General features: G+C 35.1%; 1 protein-coding gene across 1 annotated transcript in view; it reads left to right on the forward strand.

Annotated features, from left to right (window-relative positions):
* Positions 1 to 2611: 2611 nt before the first annotated feature.
* The window catches only part of MEI4 (meiotic double-stranded break formation protein 4), a 211250-nt gene continuing 195178 nt past the window's right edge, over positions 2612 to 18683 (forward strand). The window contains 1 exon segment of the mRNA XM_027852861.1: positions 2612 to 2878. Within this exon segment, the coding sequence (XP_027708662.1) occupies positions 2612 to 2878 (267 nt within the window).

Genomic DNA, 18683 nt, shown 5'->3' on the forward strand with positions numbered 1-18683 from the left:
TTCTTTACAAGGGTTGCTTCCTAGCACGATGGCTGAGGGAAGCACTCCTTTTCCCAAGACTCTTGGGGTTAGGGTCTTAGGCTATCTCCATCAGAGTCTAAGGGGTGATGGTGATCAATGTCATTTTACTTGTCTGGCATATGCTACCCCTTATCTCTCCTTCAGGGTGCCTTGATACTTCAGTTAAGCTGGCTCACCTGCCCTGGGGGTGGCAGTTGGTTGGGAGTTGGTTACCAGTTGGTTACAACTATCATAATTGCACGGTGAGTGCAAGAAGGATCTAGTATAATACATTATAATGATTTTCTTGCAACAGTTTTATTAAAATCATAATGTCTTTATACTCCATTCAGAGATTCATAGAGCCATGCTCAATAATGTATTTGATGGTATTTTAACTTTCCATAGAGCCTTAATCTATTTTGTCATGAAGTATTTCTTTTAAAGTTTTGTGAGCACAGACACCCATCAGCCAAACTCCAATTTATCATTTTTTCTGAGTGAATTGAATTCAGATAGCATAGTTGTCTATCAAAGGATTTCACCTCTAATAAAAAATAATAATTACCATTTATATGGCATTTTGAAGTTAGCAAAATATTTTTATCTACTATTTTAGTGTTTGTTGATAATACAGTGCTGCACACAGTGGGCACTCAATAATGTCATTAACTAACTGCTCCCCATAACTGAAATAACAGATGGTGAATGAACCACTTGCGTGCAAATAATACTGGGGAAACTGAAACATGTGGTCCTATAATTCTAATTTGACCTTATCCATTTTAATAGTATCTCTAGTCCTTGATCTATACATGGAAATCATTTTATTGAAATTATACAACCTTGGCTAAAACATATGCTCACAACGTACACATACACACAAGACTAGTATACCCTGCCTTGTATGTTAAGTATGTTTTTACAAAGTTGCATATAAATACATGTTTTGGCTGTTGTTGAGTCTGGTTATATTTTAACTGTATTTTATGAACTATGTGCAGAATTTGGACTTGAGAGACATCAGGGCACCATTCAGCTGCTGCATCAGAGAACGTATGTGAAAATTATGCTTTTTGAGCACTGACAGCAATAAGATACATAGAAAAGAAATGGCATACTCCTTGAAGTTACACGTCTTTGTTTTTTTTTTTTTCATTTGACTTGAATAAAATGTTAAGTCAGTATTAAACATTTATTATATGCCTAGAGTTGTGCTAGGTTCTGTGGGGTCACATGAGAGGTAGAAAGTTATAGTTCCTTCCCTCGAGTTTACAATTCTATTGGTAAGATAATATATATGAAAGCATATGAGAATATTACAGGGCAACATATAACCAAATGCTCAATCTTGTAATGCCAACTCTAAGTGATAAAGGAATTTAGATAAGGTTAAAAAAAATCCTGTGGGCTAGGATAATTTGGAAGGAAGGAAGGAAACTAACATTTATATAGTACCTATTATGTGCCAGGCCTTCTGCTAAATGCATTACAGATATCTCATTTGATCCTCTCAACAGTTCTGTGAGGTAGATGTTATTATTATCCCCATTTTGCAGTCAAAGAAACTGAGGCAGACAGCAGTTGAGCAACTTGCTCAAGATCATAAATATAGTAAGTGTCTGAGGTCATATTTGAATTCTGGTCTTTGTGACTCCAGGCCCAGTGCTGCATCTACTGTGTCACTTAGCTGCTCCAAATTCAGTTTAGTTTGGGAAGGTTTTGTAGAGAAAGTGGGATCTGAGCTGGGCTTTTTAAGGTTAGGTAAGATTTGGATCATTGAGCAGAGGAAAATGACATCAAAAGTGGTAGGAATAGGATGAGAAAAGATGAGAGAATAAATAAACATTCTTGCTTAGTGTCTGAGAAAGGAGGCAAGAAGAGAAGGATAGTAAAAAGACTAGGGTGGATAAGATGAAAAATTAAATGGAACATTGTTTATTTATAAGTCCATTGGAATAGGGCCTCGAAGATACGCAGAGAGGAAGGACATAATTAATAGTCAGTAGAGACCCACTACAGGTTCTAAAGCAGGGAGAAAAATAAACATAGGAAAAAAATGAGAGTGGAATCTTTTTGAATGTTGGAAGTTGTATGAAAGATGGACTGGATGAGGCAAAGAACATAAACCAAGATATCAGTTAAAGCAGTAATATGAAGCCTGGACTAATTTCAGAATGAAGAAGAGAACTATGTGAAATATTACAAAGAAAGAATCAACAGATTTACTTGGTCATAATGCTAGATGAAGGGATCAAATTTGCGTTAATTATTTAATTTTATATTTTTGATAAGATTTGTGTAAGTACTCTTTTTTTCTTGACTTCCTAATTGTGTAACTCTCAAATCCACTTAATAAGGGTTACTAGATATTTGTCTAGTATATTTCTCTCCTGTTTTGCCTGGATATTGCAATGTTTGTAGTAATATCTGTTGACTGACTCTGGGACACCTAAGATATGTATTAATTTAATTAATTAGTAAATAAGTTAATTTGATAAATAAAATCTTATTTGAGTAAGCAGAATGTAGGTGTAACTTTAAAAGAAACTTAATGTAATTTCTCTTTTTTCTTTTTTTTTTTAACTAAATGATAGGGATTAAAGATAGGATGGAGGTTCAAACGTGGTATTTAAAAACATCAAAATTGGCTCTGGCACTAGCAATTATTCGTTCAAAACCACCAGACAGAAACAGCAGAGAATATACAGAGCATCTTGCTAAGATATTATCTGGACAAGATGGAGAATGGAGATCAAAAGTCGAAGCTTTGGAAACTGAAGTTCTGCAATTACGTCAAAAACTTCTTTTGAGCCAGATCTGTCCAAGACCTTATGTAAAGAATGGTAAGTATGTGTAGTCATTTTTTGAGTAATATGTAAACCTAATTTGTTGTGGCTATGGAGATAAACTGCAAAACATTTCTAGAACACAAAGTTGAGTTGTTAATGCTTGTCCAGTAAAAAAACCAACTGATTAATCAGTTAAGAGCTACCATGTTTATGAAGCAGTCACTTGTTGCAAAGTATATAACCTATGTAAATGGTATTTTAAGAACACTAGAGTAGTTCATTTACAAGAAATAAAAATTAAAAAAGGAACAACTCCACATAGCTTAAGACAATGTGTTTTTCAACTGTATTTTTTAAGGAATACTTTGAAGAATAGTTTTTAGTGTCTGGAGACAGTCATTTGAAAGCTGGATGACCATTTGTTGGGGATATTTTAAAAATCGATGCCTGCTTCAGGTATAGAGGTTGGGCTAGGTTTCAACTCCAAGATGCTATGACTCTAGTTTCAGTTTTATGAATCTATGGACTTTACCTTTTATCTAAAGAAAACTGAAGATGTGGGAGTATATAAGGTGAAACCTCTGACAAGTAATACCACACAGAGATTGAATGGCTTGTTAAAACCAGCAGCTAATGCCTACAAAGCAAAGGTGAATTTTTCCCCCTGACCCCTGCCATAAATAGTGTAGGGAAAGGAAGACTGATGATTTGCTGGTTATATATGTTTCTTTTCAACTACATTTGCATACCTTATTAAATGCCTCATCTCTGAAAGTTTACTGCCATCTTTTTCTATCTTAATTATGCATGTGTTATTGCCAAAGATGATGTCTTTAGGCATATGCTATATTGTGGTTCTGTTTACTCTAAGTTCTGAAGGCTAATAGTTCAATTGGGCCTTTATTGCAATGTGTGATATTAGATTAACAGTTATAGGCCTTTAAGGTTTTGGAAACACTACATTATCACCTTGGAAATTAGACCACTTGTTAGAGGCAGCTAGGTGGCACAGTGGAAATAGCACCAGCCCTGAAGTCAGGAGGACCTGAGTTCAAATGTGGCCTCAGACCAAACACCTGACACTTAATAGCTGTGTGACCCTGGGCAAGTCACTTAACCCCAATTGCCTTAAAAAAAAAAAGTAGACCACTTGTGTCTTACTACAGGGGACTGGCCTCAACTACATATTTTGATGTACTAAGATCAGCAATTAGATCATATGCCCTTACTTATTAACTAAACATGTCACTTGAGTGTAGCCTTGTGTTCTCCACAATAGAAAATGAGAAATACAGACTGATAGCTTGGTCAGAGCCCAAAGGGGCTTGTACTATAGTAGGGAGATATGATTAAGACCTATAAAACAATGAATTCTAAACTCTTACATTTTTAAGTAAGTGCTAAATATGAGCTAATATGGGATAATTGCTACTTTTTGTTAATGTTTCCCTGTTCCTTTGTTTACTACATTGAGTTAAACCTTTGGTCTTAAGAGCCATAAATGACAGCAGTAAGCAAGCATTAAGAAAAACTAGTCCAGTTATCAGGTATTTGTGCAGACATTCTCTACTAATTATGCAATTGTTGTTGAACATTAATTATGGGATCTACATTTGCTGTAACTAAATACTGAATGTTGCCCTAATTTCCATACCAGGAAGCCATTATGAAGAAAATCATAATTTTTCACTTGCTTATGCTTTTGTTATTTAGGCATATTATTTAGTTAAATAGTATGTTTTTACTTCTAGGCATTAATGCCTTTTGGAAATAGCACCATGCTTCACAAATATATATGAATATTATTTTTGCATTTCATTGAAAGTACATTTGCTCAACTAACAAAATTAGACTGAAACCTATTATTGGGTCAAAGGAAATAAGCAGTTATTAAGAACTTACTGTGCTAGGCACTGTGCTTAGTTCTGGGTATACAAAGAAAGACAAAAAGTGCCCTTGTCCTAAAATAGTTCACAATCTAAGGGAGGAAGGACCAACATGCAAACAACTATGTGGAAATAAGAAATGTAATAAATTAGAGATTAACTAAAGATTATATCTACGACAGGATAAATTATGATATAATTAGGATCTTCTTTAAGATTATTCTTAAGGTTATTCTTAGGATGTTAGGCTATTCCTCTAATAAGGATAAATTAGAGAGAATTCAAGAGGGAAGGCACTAGCATTGAGGAAGATCTGGAAAGATGAAAGGTCTTATTAAAGCCAACCAATGCTAAGCTTTCGTAACAGAAATTTAAATGGAATGTTAATTCATTTCTCTCTCTTGCTAAAAGACATGAACTGCCCTTCAGTCTTTGACTATGTCAACTGAAGTGCCCCCCCTCTGTAATAATGTGACTAACTTGAAAATACCATCTAAGGGGATTGAGTGTCCCAATACAGTTCATTATAAACCTGAGCAGTGTCACGGTGTAGTTACTGTGTAAGGCCCACACATGTATATGTACAAATGCATGTATATATGTGTGTGTATATGCATACATATATATGTGTAATACACAAAGGGCTTCAGTAATATCATCATTTCTATTGATTCTACATATGCAAAGACCTTTAAGAAAATATTAAACTGAAATTCTGTGTGTACATCTCTACAGAGTTCAAGCAGTTTGCAAGTTTTAGAACCTTGATCTCTTGATATTATCTAGTGTTCTTTCCGTTATATCATACAGCCTTATCTATATGCATGTGAATATATATACATATACTGTGGGCAATAGCAGTTACTTGTTTTGAGAATTATCAGGAGAACCTGCTAACTTAATATCCAGATGTTACTATGACTCCATTACTATGTGAATGAAAATAGTATTACAAGATTTATGACCCCATTCTAATCTCTCCAAAGCTTTTAATGTTGTAGGTAATTGGTTAATTGAGTATATCAGTGAATAGCAAATGTAATGCATTTTTCTTAAATTCTTTACTGTATTTTGGGAACAATGAAATTTATATGAAATGTTTCTACAGGCTTAAAAAGTGTTAAGATAATGCCCAGCAATGATAATAATATCTTTCTTATGGTTATGAGGCCATTTAATAACATTAATACATTATGATGGAATATCTTTGCTACTTTAGAACATAAGTGCTCTAACCATGAATATGTTTTTGCACTGAAGTCTTTTTACTTACAGTTCCTGTGAGAGAAATTGACCCATATCACATAATTAAAATTAGTTTTCTTCACAGCAGGAACTAAAGGTAAAGTGTTTAAGTTCAGATGCTTGGTGATAATCTAACTTACCATCTGCTAACTTAAATTTCATGTGGAAGGAAGGAATGGCCAAATTTAGATAGGTAGTTTAGATAGTTTCAAAAGAGCAAAATAAAATGTTAAAAAAGACTATCTGAACAGATGAACACTGAAAGAGGTAAATAATTGCATCAGTGTTTTAAGAGAGAAAATTATAATATTTGACATCTATTCTCCATCAAGCCAGATACTTTCCCCAACCCCTTTTCAAGTTCTTTTTGTATGTTATCTTTCCCCATTAGATTGTAAGCTCCCTAAAGGCAAGGGACTGTCTTTTGCTTTTCTTTGTATTCCTAGTGCTTAGCACAGTGCCTGGCAAATGTTTGTTGACTGCCTATACACTAATCATATTGTGTTTTGTGGTTTTAAATATATTTTTGTTTGATATTCACAACAACATTTTGAGGTAGGTGCTATAGGTATATCAGGGAATAGCAAATATAATACATTTGAATCATACAGTTATTCTAATCAGAAGGAAGATTGAAACCCAGCTCAGGTCACAAAAATCACAGAATTTGAGAGTAGGAAGGGACCTCAACCACCATCTTGTCCAACTCATACACAAAAGGAATTTTCATGGCCCCTCCTTGAAGGCCTCTAATGGCAGGGAATTCATTACCTCTCAAGGTAGCCTTTTCCACTTTTGAACAGCTCTAATTTGGGGGAAGTTTTTCATTACCTCAAACCTAAATAGATGGAAACCTATAACTTCTCTTTTGGCCTTCTGGAGCCTAACACAATAATTCTAATCCCATTGATATATAACTGCCCTTCACATACTTAAGAGAGCTTTCAAGTCCCTCCCCCTGACCCCTTCCTTTTCCTCATGCTAAATTTGTCCAGTTCCTTCACTGGATTCCTATGGAATCAAGGCCTTTTAACCATCCTTATTCCTTTCTTTGGGACACTTTTTTAGTTTATCATTGTCCTCGTTAATCTGTGGTGCCCAAAATGGAACAGTATGTTCCAGATGAGGTATGACGAGGGCAAAAATGTACTGGGACTATCACCTTCCTATTCCAAGAAGATACGCATTTTAATGCAACTCTTGTTCATGTTATCTTTTCTGGCCGCCATCTAACATATTGAACTTGCAGTCCACTGTAGGTGGACTTTTTTCAGAATAACTGCTGTCTATCCATGCATCCCCTATCTTTTGCTTGTGAAGTAGATTTTTGTACCTAAGAGCAAGACTACTTTTTATCCCTATTGAATTTCATCTTAAGATCCTGTCTAGTATTCTAATCTAGAAGTGGGCCAACTATGGCCTATGATCCAAATCTGATGTTGCTTGTTTTTGTATTGTCTCTGGGCTAAGAACAGATTCTATATTTTAAAATAAAGATGTGTTTAAAGATGCAAAAAGAAAAATTCTTAGCTCACCAGCAGTATAAAAAGACCAACTGAATTTGGCTGTCAAGTTTGCCAACTGCTTTAAAGAAAACAAGATCAAGCATAGATCCCTGGGATACTTCAGTGGACATCTCCTGCAAGGCTGACATGAGGCCTTTACCAAATGCTCTTTGTGTCCAGTCATCTAAACTAGTTTTTAATTTGTCTTATTCTATTATCATCCAATCCATATCTTGCCACCTTTTCCACAGGACTAGAATGACATACTTTGTTAAATGTTTCATTAAAATCTAAATAAATATTCTGTGGCATACCTGTGTTCTACTCATTTAGTAGTCCTGGATGCAAAGGAAATAAGATTAGTTTAAGATTTATTTGCCATGAGTCCATGCTAACTTGGTAATCTCCATTTCCCTACTAAAGGTAGGTAGGTAATATAGTGGTAAGGGCACTAGATCTGAAGTCAGGAAGACCTGAGTTCAAATCCTGTCATAGACTCTTACTAGCTTTGAGACCTTGGGCAAGTCTCAAGCTCTGTATGCTTTAGTTTCCTCATCTGTAAAATGTGAATATATTAATAGCATTTATCTACTAGGGTGATTGTGAGGATAAAATAATATTTGTAAAGTTCTTCACAAACTATAAGTGATATTTAAATGCTAAATGTTATTATTATTAAATGTTTGCCAGTCATCTCTTTAGTGGTCCATTCTAGAATTTTCCCAGGGAATAAAAACAAAACAAAACAAACAAACAAAAATCTTACTGCTCTAAAGTTTGCAGACCATTCTCTTGCCTTTTTTGAAAACTGGGACGTTTACCCTTCTACAATACTGTGGTACCTCTTCTGTTTTCAATGGTCTTTCAAATGTCATTAACATTCAATCAGTTATCACATCTTCCAGTTCTTTTAGGACTTGAGGATGGAGTTCATTTGGGCAAGGAGACTTGAGTTCATCAAAGGTAGTATCTAATCCCTGTTAGTAATTTTTATTCTGTCATTTCAAGTGCAAAGGTCATTTACGTTGTGATGAATGTAAATTTTCAGGAGACAAAGTTTCTGGGTAATTTGTAATCAATTTATTAATTATTGCTAGCAGACAGTTAACAGATTGAGGTCATATGACTTTCCCAGAAGCCAAAAGGCCCTTCCTGGAGAATATTGAATTTTTAAAGTACCTTTGGAAAAAGGCATGTCCTTGAGAGTGGAAATCAACTCTAATTGGTTAACAATCAGTGAAGGGGTAGACATATTAAAGAGGAGGTGGTCAAAAAGTCTTCAGCTCCTTCTGCAGAGAGTGTGACCTAATCATGAGATTCAGCTGCCTCTAGCAATCTGGTCAAAAGAATCCATCTCTACCCAGACCTCGCTGGTTGATTTTTCTACTTCATGAGCTAGGGCACCCTGAATTCTAATGAATGGTTCCAAGGACAAACAGGGACATGTTTCCTAAGAGCAAGATCTCGCATAGACTGGATTCTGTTTGTATGGTGTCCTAGTTGGGTGAAGGCCCACCAGAAACTGAAAAGCATCTACCCCAAAGATTTGGGCAATCTCATCCATCAGCAATGTCCTTCAGAGGACCTACAGGGATTAATTTCTGAATGAAGAAATAGAAAGGGAAAACCTTAATCTTAATTAATAATTGGTTATTAATATGAGTAGACAAAACAGGAACTGGATAAGAATTGAGTAATTGTACTTTGTCTCTATTGATTGTCATCTCATAACCCTCCCCCGCCCCCAAGGTAATATCCCTTCTTGACACTCACTCAATCCTTGATCCCTAGGATAGCTCTAAAATGTTTTTTTTACCCTTGGCTTCTCTTGGCAACCATAGGTCATTCTGAGTGTTAGCATTTCTGAAACTGTTTCTATAGTCTTCTGCTACCTGCTGCCCCCCTCATTTTCTGTACAATTAAAAATAAAATCTAAGTGTGTTGGAGAGTTCCTTGTGCATCCACATTGGTTTCTCAAGAAAATCCAAGGTCTTCTGATTACAAATACAGTACTCATTCCTCTTGAAAAACATCTAGGGAAACATAATAAAAGGTGATTATATTTAATACATCATAACTTTGTTGGGCATATATAGAGTTACTTACAAATTGAAACCCTTCTGCATTGACATTTATGTTTTTATATCATCATCTTAAGGGAGGGCAGGAAACAGAAATGTGAAGCACTTCTGAAATTATTTATTTCAGAATTTCAGCAGATCCATGATTTCATTAATGTGGGTTTTTAATTCAGTAGTACAAATGAAAATCATCCATGCCTTTTCATTTTTTGCAGTCCTTGCCTGTTTTTTTTTCCTTAAAATTGTCCATTGAGGAGCTATTCTGGATAGTGTAAGCCTTCCTGTAGATCTTTTCAATTCAGCACACATTTAGTTAGTATCTACGTATACTCAAGGGGTAATGATAATAGATCCAAGAGATGCAAAAAAGGAGCAATTCTTGTTCTACTGAGGGATTGCATCATGAACACAGATCAACAAAAACAAGGTAATTTGAGGAGGGGGAGGACATTAAGGAAATAAGGTTTTGAGAGATGGGAAATGAGGCAGTAAATTCCAGGCATGGAGGGTAGCTTGTGCATATGTACAGATGTAGAAAATGATGAAAAAATGAGTTTGAGCAACTGCTAATAGTCCAATTTGGCTCCAATGTACGGTTTGTTGAGGGAAATATTAGACACTTAAAGAGGTGAAGAAACACATCAATATTTTAAAGAGAGAATGGAATAGATGGCCATTATACGTGCATGAATGTATTATATTTTATGGTCTTAAAACTACTTTATATTGAGGATCCTTGTGAGGTAGGTTACACAGGTATAATTTACATTTTTATACTAAAGAAATGAGAAACAAAGAGGTAAAGTCAGTTGATCCAAATCACACACTCTAAGTAACAGAAGCAAGATTAAAACCTAGGTCACAAAAATCACAGAATTGGAGAGTTGAAAGGGACTTCAGTTGACATCTTCTCCAACTCATACATAAAAAGAATCTCTAGTATAATACACTGCCATCTTTTTTCCCTTTCTGCCACCATGGGTTTGCCTATCATCTTTATGCAGGAGACTGAGATCTTTATATCCATACTTAGTACCTTCTCCTGAGCTTTAGTGAAGGATCCTGGATTATAGATAATGGTGTTTCATTAGCTCAATTTATGCCCCATTTCAGCTAAACTTTTAAAATTATGATGCTTGCTATTCTAAACAAACATTTATAGGAAGAGTTGGTAAGATTATGACAATATAGTATTTGTTAGTGAATCATTAAAAATGTCACTCATAATCCATTAAATTTGAGTATTTTTCATATAGTTTAGTCACATTTGTGCAGATATTGACACATATGCCTTACTTTCACTTACCTACTTTGGGGTGTTTTGAAAGTTCCAACACTTATTAATGAATATTATAAGTTTTTGATTAAAATCTCTGAGCATTCTAAAGAGAATCAGTGAAATAGTAGTCCATAATCTTCGCCACTTCAGTGGATTTGGATAAAGTATTCAGAGTAAACTGAAAATTCATAGTAATTTAAATTTGTGTGATACATTTGACTACATCTATTAATACCTATTAATCTGATTTTAAAAAGAGGTGATGGAACATAGTAAACAATATTTGAGAGTGCATTCTCAAAGACTCATTCATATACTTTCTAATATAAGGATATTTGTGCTTTGTGTTTTTAATGTAGAAATGAATTCTAAGTTCCTGAGATTTTTGATTCTGGATAATTGTCTACTTTCATAATGTTTGTTTTTTTTTCATTCCTTCTGTTCCTTCTCTCCTTCCCTCCTTTCTTTCCTATTTTCCTCCTTTTCTCTCCTCCTCCCTTCTCTTCTTTCCTTTCTTTTTTCCTATTAGTATGTTGCTTTTGTCATTTCCCGTTTTCTCAAAGACCCCATTAACCCAAGAGAAGATGGAAAGGGGAGAGACAGATTTTTTTCCTACAGCTTTTTAAATTTCGTGATTAATGAATGAACATTTTCATTTTCTATTTCGCCAGTGTCAGAGAAACCTGTTGTTTATAATCTTTTTTTTTCCCTTCCACTTCACTGTACTCTCTGGAAATCTTTTTTAATTTCTTAAAAGTTTGATTGATGTGGTTTGTTTTTACATTGCAAATATTTACAGATTACCTGCATTCTGTGAGACTTCCTTTGTAACTGAGCAAAACAATAGGTAAAACTATTAATAGTGTGACCTAATCTGAAAGTATATGCAACATTCCACATATGTAGCATGCCTTCCCCCAGTCTCTCTATTGAAAAAAAAAATTCATGTTTTTCTTTTTGTCCTTACTGGCAAAAGAAATAGAAGTTCCTTGAAATAAATATGCACAGTTAAACAAAAGAAATTTATTATGAAATTGATGTTATAATACAAAGTATTCTTCTAGTTCTGCTTACTTCATTCTGTACTAGTGCATATACACATATATATATATATTTAGTTGTCCACATCCTTTAAAAATCATCTATTTCCTCATTTCATACAGCAAAATAGTATTCTGTCTGTACCATAACTTATTCATCCATTCCTCAATTAATACACATGACCTTAGTTCCCAGTTTTATTTTTGCTGCCACAGAAAGTTGCTATAAATACTTCATACATACAGGACCTTTTCCTCTTTCTTTGATCTCTTTTGGTTATAGGTGTAGGATTGTTATACCGACATCAAAGGGCATGCATTGTTTAGGATCTTTTTGTGTATAATTCCATATTGGTCTCCAAATGGTTATATTCATTCATAGGTCTACCAACTATGTCCTGTGCCTGTTTTTCCATAGCCCCTCCAGCATTTATCATTTTCTGTTACTGTCATCTTTGCCAATCTGATGGGAACAAGGTAGACTCTCAAAATTGTTTTAATTTGCATTTCTTTAATTAGTGTTTATTTGGAACATTTTTTCATATATGACTATAGCCTGGGTTTCTTCCCTTGAGAACTACCTGTTCATATCTTTATGCCATTTTTTAATTGGGAAGTGGCTTATTCCTGTAAATTTGAATTAGTTCCTTATGGAACTAATGGAAATTAGACCTTTATCTGAGAAATTTTATGCAAAGACTTTTTTCCCCAATTAATATTCCCCCTTTAATCTTAGCTTTATTGGGTTTGTGCAATTTTTTTTAAATTTTATGCAATCAAATCTATCCATTTTATATTTTATGATCCTCTGTCCCTTGTTTGGTAATAAAATTTTGTGCCATTCTTTGGTCTGATAGGTAATTTTTTACGTGTTTCTCTAATTCATTTATGACATGACAGTTTATATTTAGGTCATATGTCCATTGGAGCTTATCTTGATATAAAATGAGGTATTAGTTTAAATATAATCTTCTTTATACTGCTGTACAATTTTCCTAGCACTGGAATCTTTGTGTATTTAGTACTAACTTTGATTGTTTCTGTACATTGTATTCACAATCTGTACAATTGATCATCTCTCTGTTTTTAATCTAGTATCAAATTGTTTTGATAATTACTATTTTTGTAGTATAGTTTGAGATCTGGCACTGCTAAGTTTTCTTTATTCTCATTTATTTTCATTATTTCTCTTGAGATTTTTTTTCTAATCAGCAAAACTCCATCCCGTCCTCTAAACCCCCCAAGTACGAAAGAAAAATTAAATCCCTGTTAGACAGCAACATTTATAGTTTAGCAAAACAAATTTATGCATTGGCCGTGTTCAAAAAAGAAAATGTTTCATTCTGTACTCTGAGTCCTTGACCTCTCCATCGGGATGTGGGTAGCATGTTTTACCATTGATCCTCTTGAGTCATGCTTGGTCTTTACTATAATCAATTTCTAATTTTTTTTAGTCTTTACCATATTCTATTTTTGTGTAAATTGTTCTCCCATTTTCTATTCACTTCACTCTGCATTGTTTTTGGGTTTTTTGTTTGTTTTTTTTTTTTTTTGGCAAGGCAATTAGGGATAAGTGACTTACCCAGTGTCACACAGCTAGTAAGTTTCAAGTGGCTAGTCTGAGACTAGATTTTGATCTCAGGTCCTCCTGACTCCAGGGCCTGTGCTCTATCCACTGTGCCACCTACCTGCCCCTGCATTAGTTTTTGTTTTGTTTTGTTTTTTGTTTTTTGGTGAGGCAATCAGGTTGCCCAGGGTCACACAGCTTGTATGTGTCAAATGTCTGAGGCTGGATTTGAACTCAGGTCCTCCAGACTCCAAGGTCAGAGTTCTATTCACTGTGCCACCTAGCTGCCCCCTCTGCATTAATTTTTAAATATCTTTTCATATTTTTCTGAAACCATGCACTCCATTTTATAGCACAATAGTAATCTATCACATTACCATAACTACTTGTTCAGCCATTCCTCAATTGTTGGTCACCCCCTCAGATTCCTATTCTTTCCTACCTCAAAAAAAAAATCCCAAACCTATACATATTTTTGTATATATTTAGAATTTTTTTTGCATAGAACTAATCTCTATCTTAATTTACCTTCCCTCTAATTCTTCCTTCTCTCCTTTCCCTGTTGAGCGAAGTGGATTTCTGTACCCACCCGAGTATAGAATTTGTTTTCTCTTCTATGACTAGATGAAAGTGATGTTAAAGTTTTCAACTTCTCTCTTATGCCTTCTTCATTTGTATAGATGCCTACTTGCACACCCTGATTATGTGAAATAATTTCCACTAACTTTCCCCTCTATGTTCCCCAACTTCCAGTGTATTCTTATTTCTCTTTCTATTCTTAAGATCGTCATGCCATAAGAAAACCACTTTAAGGTCATGTCTAGTTAGACTCCCTTTCACCTGATGATGATTGCCTTGAGAAGAAGCATGTGTATCTCCTCTGGGTTTGTGCCTTGAGCTACCCTGTGACCATAGCTTTTTGTGGTGGGATTCTTTTTTTGTTTGCTCAACTTCTAGCCTAATTCCTGACTTTGGACTTGATGCTAGGGTTGAACTCTGAACACTTCCAAATAGAAGGTTTGGACTAGTCCTGTGGTTGCTTTCTTGGGAATTCTAGCATTGTAGTGTTCTCTTGGACTGTCAAGTGCTGTGTTGTTCTAGGGTCCCAAGGACAGCTCAGGCTGGAGACCTGCCTGCTTTTAATACTTCCAAAGTGATCTGATTCAGGGCAAATTCTTGTTGCTATCCTGCTGGTGTTAGCTCCAGACCAAATTGGTGACCTGGGTTGAGTCTGAGCAACAGTAGACTGCTGTAGGACTCAGCCATTATGAGCCAGCTGGAAAGCTTTTCTGGTTCAGTGACAGAACTGAAGGCTCCTCTTTGACCAGGGATTACTGCCCTGGTTATTTCTCTTCAGGTTTCAGACAAGGATAGACTCTGGAATTGTGATCCTGCTGTACTCCTGGGATTTGAGGCAGAGTACTTCTGCTTGTTTCTGAGTTTGATTCTTTCTCCCAGTTTACTGTCTAGGGCCTGCTCCAGAATAAAATAACTCCTTCTCTATCCCTGATGGTTCACTCTGGGTTAGAGACCCAGAACTAAATAGTGGAAGACTGAGATACTTTGGAACTTGTTCCCATTGTGGTGCCCCACATGGGTTAAGGACCTCCTCTTACCCTAGTGTTCAGCCTCTCCCTTGTGTTAGAAGGTTCACATAGGCACTCCGGGCCTTTTTAAGCCAGGCACACAGGCACTTTTTTGGTGGTTTCCTCATCAGGATTTGATTGTACATTTTCTAAATCTGTTTGGAGAAATTTTGTGGGTGAACTCCCTGTATTGCTTCATGCTACTCAGCTATCTTGACTGCATACTCTGAAGATTCTTGGCCATTTTTTCCTTGATATAAATTTTATTATTATTTCCTGTACTTCTACAAAGTAATACTATGTTTGATTAGTATTTCATTGAATAACTTATTTAATTTATGTAGTTTTGTCATTTTTATTTTATTGGCTCTGCTCTATTTGCTCTGTAACCTGATGACACTGGCCTCTTTGCTATTTTTCACTTCCTTTGGGTCCCAACTAAATCTGAGCTTCTGCAAGAAATCTTTCTTGATTCCCCTTAATGCCAGTGCCTCCACTCATTGAATAACTCTAATTTATCTTATTTATATCATATTTGTATGTAATTGTTTACATGTTGTCTTTCCCATTAGACTGTGAGCAACTTGAGGGAAGGGCCTAGTTTTTGCTTTTCTTTGTAACCTTAGTGTTTAGCACAGTGCCTGGCACATAGTAGGTTCTTAGTAAATACTTGTTGATTTGATTTTTTCTAAGTCCTCTACCAAACTTCAGGATATTTTCTCTTTTTTCAAGCTTAAGACTTGGTTCATAGTCTTTCTACCTCACTGCTTCCCTCATAGTTCAATATATATGTTTTGTCTCCTTTAACATTTGAACTTCCAAGTTCATTAATCCTCTAAATTGTTATGGCCTCCAAATTTATTCTGCTTCAGCCACACAGCTGAATGGTTATACCCTTGATCTCAGCATCAACAGTAATTATTCCTTGAATGCCTGGGATCCCTGAAATTCTTTCTAATCACAAGCTGTCATCCTTCAAAACATCTTTCTGCCCAATTTCTTCTGCACTTATTCTTTTATTTAACCATGACCTCCAGTTTTCCCCCTTTCTCTGTTATCCAAGACTTTCATCTCTGTTGTAGTCTTTCTTCCTTTCATTGTTTTGACTCTATAGTCAATCTGTTTAAACTAGCTTTGAGTTTCTTTTATACAATAATCAGTCATGTTTTGTCAAACACAAGCTTTTGTTTACTTCCATCTGATTTCTTTATCCCCCTTTTTAAGTGCTGTTCAGTTGTCTAAGGGAATGTCACACAACCATGCTGACAGTTCAGTACAAATTTGTTTTCTATCTTAAATAGGAGCCTTACTGCCAGATGGCAATTTTAAAAATTCTTCTTTAATTGAAGATGTATCACATTTTCCACAGCAAGCAGACTCGACTAGAATATAATAGTAGAAAGGAGTCATATGAAATAAGCATGGAAATAAATATAAGATGGTTCCAGGTTGTAAAAATAGAGAGTCACTTAGTATTTTTGATTAGAGGAATGACATGACCATACCTATGCATAAGAAAGATTATTTTGGCAGTAGTGTGATGGATAGATTGGTGTAGGGAGAAAGTAAAAGGTGGGAAGACTTGGTGGAAAACAGTTGCAGTGGCCCAGGAGGTGGTGATGAAGGCCTTTGCTAGAGTGATAGCAGTGAAAACAGTGTGATATGAATGGATATGAGATATTGCGTAGGTGGGACTGACAGGTATAAAACTGTTGTCAATTTTTCCCAAAATGTTCAGGTTTTCAATTATTTTAAAAAGTAGTATTTTATTTTCTGGACATTTACTTACTTTTTACTATGTACTTCTTTAAAACAGATAGAATTTTATATGCTTCTTATAATACATAGTACTTTTCAAAAGATTGCTTTAAAATTGTCTAGGCAAAAAATGGAAAGAGTATTGATTACATAAGATGAAAATTATATTATAAATTCCAGATAATTCGTAACATTTTAGTGGTTTTGAAAAGAAGGTTAATGTTGCTTCACTTTACCCAGCTCTTATTAATTGTGTATTATGTGTAAGGCACTATGTTAAATACTACAAAATAGTACCGACCCTTATGAAGTTTACATTCTGATGGGGGAGAGGTAGGCACACAGGTAATGTATGTACAAAACACTATTTTTGGAAAGGGGAGAGAGTACTAACAAATGGGGAGGGTTCAGAAAAGGCATAATTGATGTGGTCATTGTAATAAATGGAACTAGGGATTAGAAGAGGCAAAAGTGAGGAATGAGGGCTTTCCAGGTCTGAAGAAAATTTTGTTTGTATAAAGGCAAAGAGAGACGATATGATCCTGACATTGTGAGCCTGAGTGACTGGAGGGATGGTGATGCCTTTGCTAGAAGCAGGAATGTTTGGAAGACGACTTGCCTTATGGGAAAAGATAATGAGTTCCATTTGGACATGTTGAATTTTAGATGCCTATGGAACTCAGAAAACATGTGGTAACATTGAGTTTTTTTCTGATAATTACTATGAGAAATAGTAAGTATATAATGCAAAAAAGAATAAGTATATAGTACGTCTATGTTAAAGTGGCATATGGTTTCTGTTTTAATCTAGTAAATGTAAATCCAGTTATCTCCTTTTATACAAAGTAAATTAAAATTTCTCTCTCATGTTCATATTAGGGAAGAATTTAAGATCCAGAACAGGAGCTGGACCTGGAATGTAGAATATAATCTAGGACTCCTATGTTCCCAAAGTGGGTGATACTGCCACCTGAAGGATACTGGAACAATGTGGGGGGGGCAGTAGTAGCCTCACGTGCAATTTTGGGGTATTGAATAAAAATAAAGGGGCAGTGGAAGCAGAAGGAAAGAAGAGAAGATAAGGAAAAAGTTTGAAAAACCATTTGTACATGTTTCATCTGTTATGTAACAGAGTTGAAATCATAGTGATTACATTATTTTCCAAATAAACACACAAAATACAAATTATAACTTATCACTGGTCAAGTCCACTGACAGGTCTTAACAGGCAAGTGTTTGCAGGTAAGCATGTAGCATATTGTTGGGAAGTCCAGCATGCATTGCCAGGAATATGTGCATGTAATGACTTGTTTACTTTACTATGTGATACTATATATACATGATGCAATATTTTATCATTAGTATTTCAATGAAGGAAAAAAACACAAACTTACAATAAATTATTAAATTTAAGATGCATCATTTAAAAAATATTTTACATATTTTTTGAAATGTTGCACATTTGGGGGGGAAACTGTTAAAGGGTTAAAGAAAGTAGATTTCCAGGAGGGTGCTGAGTAATTTTAAGGGAGTGATAGGCCAAATAAGTTTGGAAACCTCTGATCTAGGTATAGAAGCAGATACATTAGGGAGTGTGTGAAAGCAACTAAGCTAGTTGGATGGTTCTGCTGGTAGGAAAGAAGGGTCTTAGAGAGAGAAGGTGGTTGAAGACAAAATTGATGTATTTCACAATTTTTATTAGGATTTTGAAGCTGAGTCTAATAGCACTGAGCAAAGATGGCTTTAATATAGGGTAAATCAGACCAAACGTTCCGTAGAATTTACCTGACACCCAGCTGATCTTGGAGCCTTTCACTTTTACTCTCATTGGGAGCCCTTTGCTCAGTAGCTCCAAAAGAAGTTTTTTGTAACACTTCACCAACTTTTTTGAAAACAATATTTCTGAGAATGAATTCAGACTCTTCATTTCCTGTCTCCTGACCC

This window comes from Vombatus ursinus, unplaced genomic scaffold, assembly GCF_900497805.2.
Source record: "Vombatus ursinus unplaced genomic scaffold, bare-nosed wombat genome assembly UNPS02009835.1, whole genome shotgun sequence".
Taxonomy (NCBI): domain Eukaryota; kingdom Metazoa; phylum Chordata; class Mammalia; order Diprotodontia; family Vombatidae; genus Vombatus; species Vombatus ursinus.